At 46.2% G+C, this 12,500-nt stretch overlaps 1 protein-coding gene across 1 annotated transcript in view; it reads left to right on the top strand.

Annotated features, from left to right (window-relative positions):
- SEMA6B (semaphorin 6B) overlaps positions 1-12,500 on the top strand; it is a 246,084-nt gene that overhangs the window by 212,325 nt on the left and 21,259 nt on the right. The window contains exons 10-12 of the mRNA XM_058163625.1: positions 5,161-5,378; positions 7,295-7,426; positions 10,767-10,916. Coding sequence (XP_058019608.1) covers positions 5,161-5,378; positions 7,295-7,426; positions 10,767-10,916 — 500 coding nt within the window. The remainder of the gene's footprint in view (positions 1-5,160; positions 5,379-7,294; positions 7,427-10,766; positions 10,917-12,500) is intronic.

Below are 12,500 nucleotides of genomic sequence, written 5' to 3'. Positions count from 1 at the left end.
CAATTTTTTTTCAAGGCCGTCGTAACCTCGAACGGTCACTAAATGAATAGTTGTAAGTCAAGGACTACCTGTATACCAGGGGAGTCAAACTCAATTTCTTTCGCGGGCCGCATCAGCATTCTAGCTGTCCTCTGTGGGCCAGTGGCGCGGGAGGGGAGGGAGGTCGGCGAGCGGATGCGTGCGTAGGCCCTACTCCCACCATCCCAGCCGCCTCCTGTGGGCATGCGCGACTGCTGGGATGGCATGGACCCGGCCTGTGTGTGTGTGTGTGTGGCTGCCGACTCCTGTGTGCAAAAGTGCAACTGCCATGCTACAAAATGGAGGGCCAGTTGCGGACCTCCTGCTGCAGGATACCTCCCCGCCCACCCACCCCGCACACATCTGAAAAGCTAGTAAGCACGGTCATCTGGAAACGGTGAGGGGCCGGCCCATGTCACTTCATCCAGGCCCATCCAATCTCGGTGTGCCCGCATGCGCAGAGGAGGTGTTGTGGCTCCCGCCCCCGAAAGTGCCTTGGAGCCGGGCCTGCTGCCAGAAAGTGACTCGGAAAGTGAGGGGGAAGGGCCGTCAGGACTTACCTCGGAAGCACCGGCCTCCCTGGATCAGCTCTAGGAGCCAGAAGCAGGCCAAGCGAAAGAGATAATGAGGCCTCCTTCTCCTAACTCTTCCCCCCCCCCAGGCCACGCCTCCAGACCCAGCTGATGGCAATCAGGCTTGGCTGGACCCTAGGTTTTGTAGGCAGGAGAGGTGGGAACAACGGAAGCAGGGGTGGGGCAGGCCTAGGAAGTGCTGAGTCACGGAGCCACACCCCACAGGATATAAAAGGCAGCAAGAGCTGGTGTGTCTCTTTGTATCAGGCAAATCCACGGATTGACTAGAGCTGAAGGTTGTGACTCACCAGCGTCTTGGCAGCTATTGAGGGCTTTTGGCAGACGCTGATTCTTTTGTTGCCAGAGCTGATAAGAGCCGGCTAAATAAGCCATCGTTCGGACAGAGGCGAGGAGGACACAACAGGAGGCAACAGGTGCACATCCACACAGGCCCATCCAACACAATCCTGGCAGGCGCATGTGCATACAGGAGGAGGCGGGTGCGCACACACAGAGGCCCGGCCCACCCCATCCCGGTGTGTGCGGGTGTGCCCGCCTCTTGTGTGCATGTGTCAGGCCAGGCCAGTGTCTCAGGGCAGAGAGCAGGTTCTCCGCGTCTCCTCAAGCGAGCGAGGCACGCCCAGCACCAACAAAGGCCAGAAGAAGCTCCAGCAAGCGTGAGGCGCCGGAAAATCAGCCCCAGCCGCTTCTCCATCCCCTGCCGTCACTCTTACCTTCTCAGGCTAGGCGAGGAGTGACTGGGAGGGGGAGGCAAGGGGCAGGGCCAGCCAGTGATGGGATAGGGAGCTGCAGCAGAGGGCTCAAAGAGCCGCATGCGGCTCCAGAGCCACAGGTTGCCGACACCCAGCCTGGCTGAAGAGACATAGACTGGCCCCTTATCGTTTCCAGCATGGTCACATAGGCCGGATTCGGCCCACGGGCCTTGAGTTTGACACCCCTGCTATATATTAGCCATTTTTTTTCATTTGAATTTATATCCCGCCCTTCTCCGAAGACTCAGAGCGGCTTACAATGTGTCAAGCAATAGTCTTCATCCATTTGTATATTATATACAAAGTCAACTTACTGCCCTCCAACAATCTGGGTCCTCATTTTACCTACCTTATAAAGGACGGAAGGCTGAGTCAACCTTGGGCCTGGTGGGACTTGAACTTGCAGTAATTGCAAGCAGCTGTGTTAATAACAGACAGACTTAGTCTGTTGAGCCACCAGAGGCCCTTTGTCTGAAATGATGTAGGGTTTCCTGCAGGAGGTTGGACTAGAAGACCTCCAAGGTCCCTTCCAAATCTGATATTGTTGTTGTTGTTGTTGTTGTTATTATTATTATTATATTAACCAGTGGTTTACAAACTTATATACAAACCGGTGGGCCACACTCATCCTGGCTGCCTGGTGACCGCCTGAATATGTCCCTGCAGTTTTTCTTGGGCAATTTTTACAGATATAATTTGCCATTGCTTCCTTCCTAGGGCTGAGAGAGGGTGACTGGCCCAGGAGCACTCGATTTGGTGGCCCAAGGCAGAATTAGAACTCAGAGCCTCCTGGTTTCTAACCCGGTTCCTTGAACCGTGGGGGCCAAACGGTTCGCAATTTTTCCGAACTTCAGCCGCTCGCGAATGATGAGATCGTTTACCGAGAAGGGGCCAGGGGTTCAGCCCGTGCTGCGTTTTATTCTAATAATAACATCAAAATAAACATTTTGAGTGACGGCAGTTTTTATGCCACTTCATGCCTTCATCTGCTCGAAGTTAACGCGGCTGCCAAAAAAAAAAAAAAAGAAAAGCCAATGCAGTCCTGGGTTGCGGCAACAGAGGGATAGTATCAGCATCACCAAAAGCGTTAGTATCGCCATATACAGCACGCCTGGGACCACACCTGGAATACTGCATCCAGTTTTAGTCACCACGATACCAAAAAAAAAAGATGTTGAGACTCTAGAAAGAGTGCAGAGAAGAGCAAGAAAGATGATTAGAGGACTGGAGGCTCAAACATATGAAGAACAGTCGCAGGAACTGGGTATGTCTAGTTTAATGAAAAGAAGGACCAGGGGAGACATGATAGCAGTGTTCCAATATCTCAGGGTTGCCACAAAGAAGGAGTCGAACTATTCTCCAAAGCACCTGAAGGCAGGACAAGAAGCAATGGGTGGATGTAAATTAATCAAGGAAAAAAAGCAACCTAAAATTTAAGGAAGGGTACCTAGGATTTAAGGAGAAACCTTAATTAATTAAGAATCCTTAATTAATTCTAAGGAGGAACCTTAGAATTTAAGAACAATTAACCAGTGGAACGGCTTGCCTCCTGAAGTTGTGGGTGCCCCATCACTGGAAGTTTTTAAAAAGAGATTGGACAACCATTTATTCGGAACGCTGTAGGGTTTGCTGTTTGAGTAGCGGGTTGGACTGTAAGACCTCCAAAGCCCCTTACAACTCTGTTATTCTGTATTTGTATTGTCTGTCTATCTATCTATCTCTATTGATCGATCGATTGATCTATCCAACCATCCTCTGTCTGTTTGTCTATCTCTACCCATCATCCATCCATCGATCCATCATCTGTCTGTGTCTATCTCTATCTCTCTATCCATCCATCCATCTATCCATCAATCCATCGATCCATCCATCATCTATCTGTCTTTATATCTCTGTCTATATCTATCTATCTATCTATCTATCTATCTATCTATCTATCTATCTATCTATCTGTCTGTCTGCTTATCTATCTATCCATCCATCCATCCATCCATCCATCCATCCATCCATCCATCCATCATCTGTCTGTTTCTATGTCTCTGTCTATATCTATCTATTTGTCTATCTATTCATCCATCGTCTGTCTGTCTGTCTGTCTGTGTCTGTCTATCTATCTATCTATCATCTGTCTATATCCATCATCTCTCTGTTTATCATCTGCCTATCTGTATCTGTCTGTCTATCTATCTCTATCTTTCTATTTATCATCTATTTATCATCATCTATTTATCATCTGTCTTTCTGTATCTATATGTCTTTCTGTCTATCTATCTATAATTTCTATCTATCCATCATGTCTGTCTGTCTATCTATCTATCCATCATCTCTCTATTTCTTATCTATCTCTATCTGTCTTTCTTTCTTTCTGTCTATCTATCCATCATCTGTCTGCTGTCTTTCTGTCTTTCTCTTTCTTTCTCTCTATCTATTTACCCTATCTGTCTATCATCTATCTTTCTATCTATCCATCCATCTGACCAAGCAAAGCCCAGGGAAGATGTGAAGAGGCTATTCTTGTAGAACAGGGGTCAGCAACCTGCAGCTCTGGAGCCGCATGTGGCTCTCTCACCCCTCTGCTGCGGCTCCCTGTCACTCAAAATATGCGTCACAACCGCCAATGTGCGACACCCGCCGGCATGCGATTTATTGAACTTTTCGACCCCCAGTAGGCCAACCATGGATAAGCCCAAGAAAAGAAAAGTTTCAGAAGAAAACAGAACGTTTAATTCAACTACATATGCTCGTTTTGTAGCCGCTCAGGAAATAGTCAGGCACGGGAAGGGTTTTGTGGCTCCCGGTGTTTTCTTTTCTGTGGGAAACGGGTCCAAGCGGCTCTTGGAGTGTTTAAGGTTGCAGACCAGGGGTGAAATCCAGCAGGTTCTGACAGGTTCTGGAGAACCGGTAGCAGAAATTTTGAGCAGTTCAGAGAACTGATAACGGAAATTTTGAGTTATTCGGAGAACCGGCAAACACCACCTCTGGCTGGCCCCAGAATGGGGTGGGAATGGAAATTTTGCAATATCCTTTCCCCAGGAGTAGGGAGGGAATGGGGATTTTGCAGTATCCTTCCCCTGGTGTGGGATGGGAATGGAGATTTTGCAACATCCTTCTCCCAGGAGTGGGGAGGGAATGGGGATTTTGCAGTATCCTTCCCCTGGTGTGAGACGGGAATGGAGATTTTGCAATATCCTTCCCCCAGGAGTGGGGAGGGAATGGGGATTTTGCAGTATCCTTCCCCTGGTGTCGGACGGGAATGGAGATTTTGCAATAACCTTCCCCCAGGAGTGGGGAGGGAATGAGGATTTTGCAGTATCCTTCCCCTGGTGTGGGATGGGAATGGAGATTTTGCAATATCCTTCCCCCAGGAGTGGGGAGGGAATGGGGATTTTGCAGTATCCTTCCCCTGGTGTGGGATGGGAATGGAGATTTTGCAATATCCTTCCCCCAGGAGTGGGGAGGGAATGGGGATTTTGCAGTATCCTTCCCCTGGTGTGGGATGGGAATGGAAATTTTGCAATATCCTTCCCCCAGGAGTGGGGAGGGAATGGGGATTTTGCAGTATCCTTCCCCTGGTGTGGGATGGGAATGGGGATTTTGCGGTATCCTTCCCCTGCCCCGCCCACCAAGCCACGCCCACCAAGCCCACCAAGCCACGCCCACAGAACCGGTAGTAAAAAAAATTTGGATTTCACCACTGTTGCAGACCCCTGTTGTAGAAACTTTCCTGTTCTTGGCCCGAATAAAACAGAATCCCAGAGACCTTCAGCTTCTCTCCTCTCTCTTCTCCCCCTGCGTAGATGGTGGTTTCCAGGGTGGCCCGAGTTTGCAAGAACGACATGGGGGGATCTCAGCGGGTCTTGGAGAAACAGTGGACGTCCTTCCTCAAGGCTCGTCTGAATTGCTCCGTCCCGGGGGACTCTCACTTCTACTTCAACGTCATCCAGTCGGTCACGGACATTTTGGAGATCGAAGGGAGGCCAATGGTGCTGGCCGTCTTCTCCACACCCACCAACAGGTGAGCTGGACGGTTAAAGGTGGGCATCATAAAACGGGGATCCCCCAATGGACAACTTTAAGTCTTGTGGACTTTAACTCCCAGAATTCCGCAGACAGCCCCGCTGTTTATATCTAGTCTACTCTAGTGAAAAGAAGGACTAAGGGTGACACGACAGCAGTCTTTCAATATCTCAGGGGCTATTCTCCAAAGGACCTCCAAAGGGCAGGACAAGAAGCAATAGATGGAAATATATCAAGGAGAGAAGCAACCTGGAACTAAGGAGGAATTTGCTGACAGTGAGGACAATTAATCAGTGGAACAACTTGCCTCTAGAAGTTGTGGGTGCTCCGTCACTGGGAGTTTTGAACAAGAGATTGGACAGAGAATAGAATAGAATAGAATAGAATAGAATAGAATAGAATAGAATAGAATAGAATAGAATAGAATAAGAAAATAATTAGAATAGAATAGAATAGAATAGGAGAATAAGAATAGAATAGAATAGAATAGAATAGAATAGAATAGAATAGAATAGAATAGAATAGAATAGAATAGAATAGAATAGAATAGAATAGAATAGAATAGAAGAATAAGAAAATAATTAGAATAGAATAAAATAGAATAGAGAATAAGAATAGAATAGAATAGAATAGAATAGAATAGAATAGAATAGAATAGAATAGAATAGAATAGAATAGAATAGAGAATAAGGAAATAATTAGAATAGAATAAAATAGAATAAATAGAGAATAAGGAAAGAATAGAATAGAATAAAAAAGAGAATAAGGAAAGAAATAGAATTGAATTGAATTGAATTGAATTGAATTGAAAATAAGGAAATAATTAGAATAGAATAAAATAGAATAGAATAGAGAATAAGAATAAGAATAGAATAGAATAGAATAGAATAGAATAGAATAGAATAGAATAGAATAGAACAGAATAGAACAGAACAGAATAGAATAAGGAAACAATTAGAATAGAACAGAATAGAATAAAATAGAATAGAATAAGGAAAGAATAGAATAGAATAAAAAAAGAGAATAAGGAAAGAAATAGAATTGAATTGAATTGAATTGAATTGAATTGAAAATAAGGAAATAATTAGAATAGAATAAAATAGAATAGAGAATAGAGTAGAATAGAGAACAGAATAGAATAGAGAATAGAATAGAATAGAATAGAATAGAATAGAATAGAATAGAATAGAATAGAATAGAGAATAAGGAAATAATTAGAATAGAATAGAATAGAATAGAGAATAAGGAAAGAATAGAATAGAATAATATAAAATATTAATAGAATAGAAATAGAATAGAATGGAATAATATAAAATATTAATAGAATAGAATAATATAAAATATTAATAGAATATAAATAGAATAGAATATAAAATATTAATAGAATAGAAATTAGAATAGAATTACCAAATAGAATAGAATTCCTGCCTGGGCAGGGGGTTGGACTAGAAGACCTCCAAGGTCCCTTCCAACTCTGATATTATTATTACTATTAGAATAATATAAAATATTTATATATTTTAAGGGGGCAACCAACACTGGGGTTCTCCAACGCTGGAGGCTTTTAAGAAGGGATTGTACAACCATTTGTACAAACCCAAATTGTTGGGGGGGCCATAGGCTGCCTCTGTAAACCGCTTAGAGTGGGCTGTGAAGCGGTATATAAGTCCAAGTGCTATTGCTATTTGTCTGAAATGGTTTTTTAGGGTCTCCTGCTCAAGCATGGGGTTGGACTAGAAGACCTCCGAGGTCCCTTCCGACCCTAATATTTTTACGTTGTATGTCCTGTCTCGAGTTCAATCTAAGTAACTCAGAAAGCTCCTGAACGCAACTGGAATCCGGTGATCTGGAGCTATATAGTTTTCCTTCAATACATTTTTTTGTGTGTGTCTGTACGTGTGTGTTTCTTTACAGCATTCCTGGCTCAGCCGTCTGCGCGTACGACATGGCCCAAATTGCGTCCGTTTTCGAAGGCCGCTTCCGAGAACAAAAATCTCCCGAATCCATTTGGACCCCGGTACCGGAAGAGCTGGTTCCCAAACCACGGTAAGAGAGAATAAATCACGGGTCGCCTAGAAACCACATGTGCTAGCTGCGTGATGGCGAACCTATGGCACGCGAGCTCAGCCAGCTGATTTTCGGACCTTCTGGGCCCACCAGAAGTAGGGAAATAGGCTGTTTCCTGCCTCCGGAGAGCCTGGATGGTGGTGGGGAAGGCCCATTTTTCTCTCTCACCTGGCTCCAGAGCCTTTCTAGGAGTCTCTGGAGGCTGGGGACAGCAAAAAAACATCACTTCCTGTCCAACCAGAAGTTGGTAAATGGGCCATTTCTGGCCTCCGGGGGGCGGGAGGTGAGGAAGGCCATTTTTGCCCTCCCCAGACTCATAGAGAGGCTCTGGAGCCAGGTGAGGGAGAAAAACAGACCTATTGGGCCATTGCGTGCCAGGAGTGGGGGAGGGGGGTGTCGCATGCGCTTGCATGGGGCGCATAGAGTTATGGGTGTGGGCATGCACGCACGTGCCCCCCCCCCCGCCCCCCCCGCCCCCCGTTCCTGGCACGCGATGGCAAAAACGTTACCCATCACTGCTAGCCAGCACGCTAGACAAAAAGCCACTATGGAAATGTTTCTAGTCCTCAAGGAATTTGTCCTGATGGCCCTCACTCCCTCAAGCAATCCTGTTCTGGTTTCCATGAGCTCAGGGGCCGATGATTCCTGCGACTACCCACCTGTTTTGAATCATACAGAACGGCACTCAACTTAACAACCATTCATTCATTGAAACTTCGGAAAAAACACAAAGAAGAGCAACTAAGATGATGAAAGGCCTGGAGACAAAAACATATGAAGAACAGCTGCCGGAAGTGGGTATGGCTAGTCTAGAGAAAAGGAGGAGGAGTGGGGACATGATAGCAGCGTTCCAGTATTTGAGGGGCTGCCTCAAAGGAGAGGGAGTCAATCTATTCTCCAAAGCACCTGAAGGCAGGACAAGAAGCAATGGGTGGAAACTAATCAAGGAGAGAAGCAGCCAGGAATTAAGGAGAAACTTCTAACAGTGAGGACAATTAGTCAGTGGAACAACTTGCCACCAGAAGTTGTAGGTGCTCCATCACTGGAGGCTTTTTAAGAAGAGACTGGACAGCCATTTGTCTAAAGTGGCATAGTGTCTCCTGCTTGAGCAGGGAATTGGACCAGAAGACCTCTGTTGTGTCTGCACCCCCCGAGCCTGGCCCCCTGCCGGAAAGTGACTTGGAAAGTGAGGGGGAAGGGCCATCAGGACTTCCGGCTTCCCTGGCTCAGCTCCAGGAGCCAGAGGCAGGCCAGGTGGAGGAGATAACGAGGCCTCCATCTCCTGACTCTTCCCCGCCCCCAGGCCATGCCTCCAGACCCAGCTGATGGCAATCAGACCTGGCTGGACCCTAGGTTTCATAGGCAGGAGAGGCGGGAACAACAGAAGCAGGGGTGGGGCAGGCCTAGGAAGTGCTGAGTCATGGAGCCACACCCCACAGGATATAAAACCAGCGAGGGCTGCTATGCCTCTTCGTAGCAGGCAAATCAACTGCTTAACTAGAGCTGAAGTACCGTTTGTTCCTGGGTGACTCATCGGCATCAAGGGAGATAACAGAGTCACTTGGCAGACGCTCGCTAGTTTGCTGCCAGAGCTGATAGTGCCAGCTAATTAAGCCATCGCTCGGACGGAGGCGAGGGGGGACAGAACATCCTCCAAGGTCCCTTCCGGGTCTATTCTGATCGATTTAGTGACCATTAAAAGTTACAACGGTGCTGGGGGGAAAAAGTGACTCGTGACCAGTTTTTACACTTCCGACCGTTGCAACTGCAAATGGTCACTAAATGAACGGCTGTAAGTCCAGGATGTACCTGTGCCACACCTGGAGTACCGCATCCAGTTTTGGTCACCACATGACGAAAAAGATGTTGAGGCTTTGGAAAAAGTGCAGAGGAGAGCAACCGGGACGATTAAAGGCCTGGAGACTAAAAGATAGGATGAACGGTTGCAGGATTTGGGCTTGGCCAGTCTAGAGAAAAGAAGGACCAGGGGAGACATGATAGCAGTGTTCCAATATCTAAGGAACTGCCCCAAAGAAGAGGGAGTCAAACTATTCTCCAAAGCACCTGAGGGTAGAACAAGAAGCAATGGGTGGAAACTAATCAAGGAGAGAAGCAACTTAGAACTAAGGAGAAATTTCCTGACAGTGGGGACAATTAACCAGTGGAACAATTTGCCTCCAGAAGTTGTAGGTGCTTCATCACTGGAGGCTTTTTAAGAAGAGATTGGACAACCATTTCTCTGGAATGGGATAGGGTCTCCTGCCTGAAAAGGGGGTTGGACTAGAAGACCTCCAAGGTCCCGTCCAACTCTATTCTATTGTATTTCTAGTCCTTCTTTTTTTGTGAGTTTCTTGAGACAAACCTAATAAAGTAGAAATACGTATAACTTGCAGCTGTATCACTCAATCAGGGGGCTGGACTAAAAAACCTCCAAGGTCCCTCCCAGCTCTATTCTGATTGATTTAGGGACCTTTAAGTTACGACGGCCCTGAGATCGTTTTTTTCACCCTTACGACCATTTTTTTTTTTTTTTGGAATGACTTGTCTGCAGAAGTTGTAAATGCTCCAACACTGGAAATTGTAAAGAAAATGTTGGATAGCCATTTGTCTGAAATGGTGAAGGGTTTCCTGCCTGGGCAGGGGGTTGGACTAGAAGACCTCCAAGGTCCCTTCCAACTCTGTTATTATATTATATTATATTATATTATTATATATATATATATATATATATATATATATATATATATATATATATATATATATATATATATATATATATATATATATATATATATATATATATATATATATATATAATATAATATAATATAATATAATATATATAATATAATATAATATAATATAATATAATATAATATAATATAATATATATAATATAATATAATATAATATAATATAATATAACTGACTCGTATTTATGACGGTGGCAGCGTCCCAAGGTCGCGCGATCCCCTTTTGCGACGGTCTGGTTTTTCCATTGACTCCGCTTGTCGGAAAGTCACAAAAGGGGATCCCATGACCCCAAGGATACCCGCAGCTGTCCTAAATACATCCCGGATTGCAACGGCCGTAAAATGTGAAAAACAGTCCTAAGTCACAGTGCCGTCGTAACTTTGAACCGTTCCGTAAACGGACAGTTGTAAGTCGAGGACTACCGGTGGGAAAGATGTGAAAGCGGTTAAGGAGGTTGTAGGGATGGGGTGACGACAGAGGGAAGAAAGGGGTCGGGCGAAGGGTCTCCCAAAACATCCGTCATCCGTCTTGCGTTCGATTCACGCTCTCCTCTTTTGTTCCCCAGACCGGGTTGTTGTGCGGCGCCTGGAATGCAGCACAATTCCTCCAGCCTTTTTCCCGACGAGATCCTGAACTTTGTCAAGACGCATCCCTTGATGGACGAGTCGGTCCCGTCATTGGGCAACGCCCCTTGGATCATCCGGAGTGTGGCTCGGTGAGAAATGAGGAATAATATTCTTCTCCTTCGTCGTCGTCCTCCTCCTCCTCCTCCTCTTCTTCTTCTTCTTCTCCTCCTGTTCATTTTCTTTTCTTCTTCATCTTTTTCTCCTTCTCCTTTTATCCCTCCTCCTCTTTTATCTTCTCCTTTCTCTTCTTCTTCTTTTCTTGTTTATCTTCCCCCTTTGCCTTCTATTCCTTCTTCTTCTTGTTTTTTCTCTTCTTCCTCTCCTTCCTGTCCTCTTCTCCTTCCTCTTCCTCCTCCTCCTCCTCCTACTTTCTCTTCTCCTCCCTCCTCCTGCTTCCTCCTTAAGCAAACCAGTAGTTAGCTATGGCCGTGCTTTTGCCGAAAACCTAAAAACCATCGTAAAACACAGTCACAGAACAGCGAGATTTTTCAAACGGCCATAAAGGCGACACAGTTGCCATGCACCTGAAATTCAGTCACATGATCACAGGAGAGGCGACCATCAAGGAAGGAAGGAAGGAAGGAAGGAAGGAAGGAAGGAAGGAAGGAAGGAAGGAAGGAAGGAAGGAAGGAAGGAAGGAAGGAAGGAAGGAAGGAAGGAAAAAGAGATGGGACAGGGGAGAAATGGACAATGGGTGGGAGGAAGGGAGGAAAGGGAGGAAGGAAGGAAGAAACAAAGGAAGGAAGGAGGAAGAAGGATAAAAGGGAGAAAGGAAAGAAAGAAGGGAAAGGGTGAGGGAGGGAGAGAGGGAGAAGGAAGAAAGGGAAGAAGGACGGGAAGGAGAAAGAGATGGGACGGGGAGAGAGGGAGCGGGGAGCAATGAAAGGAAGAAACGAAGGAGGGAGGGAGGGAAGAAGGGTAGAAGGAGGGAGGGGCAGGAGGAGGAAGGAAAGAAGGAAGAAAGGAAGGGAGGAAGGAAGGAAGGAATAAAGGAAGGAAGGAGAGAAGGAGGAAAAAGGAAAGAAAGGAGGGAGGAGGGAGGAAGGAAGAAGGAAGGAGGAGGGAGGAAGGAAGGAAGGAAGAGAGCAAGAAGGAAAGAAGGAAGAAAGGAAGGAGAGAGAGGGAGGGAGGAGGAAGGAAGGAAGGAGAGTGGGAGGGAGGAGGAAATGAAAGAAACCAGAAAGAGGGAAGAAGGAAAGAAAGAGGGAGGAGAAAGGAAGGAGGGAGGAAGGAAGGTAGGCAGAAGGTAGGAAGGAAAGAAAGGAGGGAGGGAGGGAGGGAGGAAGGAAAGAGAGTGGGAGGGAGGAGGGAGGAAGGAAGGAAGGAAGGAAGAAAGAGAGCAAGAAGAAAAGAAATATGGAGGGGAGGGAGGAAGGAAGGAAGGAAGGAAGGAAGGAGAGTGGGAGGGAGGAGGAAATGAAAGAAACCAGAAAGAGGGAAAGAAGGGAAAGAAAGAGAGAGGGAGAAAGGAAGGGGAGGGAGGGAGGGAGGTAGGCAGAAGGTAGGAAGGAAAGAAAGGAGGGAAGGAGAGAGGGAGGAAGAAAGGAAAGAAAGAAAGAAAAAAGAGAGGGAGGGCAGAAGGAAGGAAGGAAGGGAGGGAGGGAGGGAGGAACTAAGTCAAGGACTCCCTGTAAATAAAGCATGAAACGTAAATGAATAAACCCCTCCCCTGC

The sequence above is a fragment of the Ahaetulla prasina genome, chromosome 1 (assembly GCF_028640845.1).
Source record: "Ahaetulla prasina isolate Xishuangbanna chromosome 1, ASM2864084v1, whole genome shotgun sequence".
Classification (NCBI taxonomy): Eukaryota; Metazoa; Chordata; class Lepidosauria; order Squamata; family Colubridae; genus Ahaetulla; species Ahaetulla prasina.
Note: the sequence above shows the minus strand (reverse complement) of the source record. Positions and strands in the feature narration are given on the sequence as shown.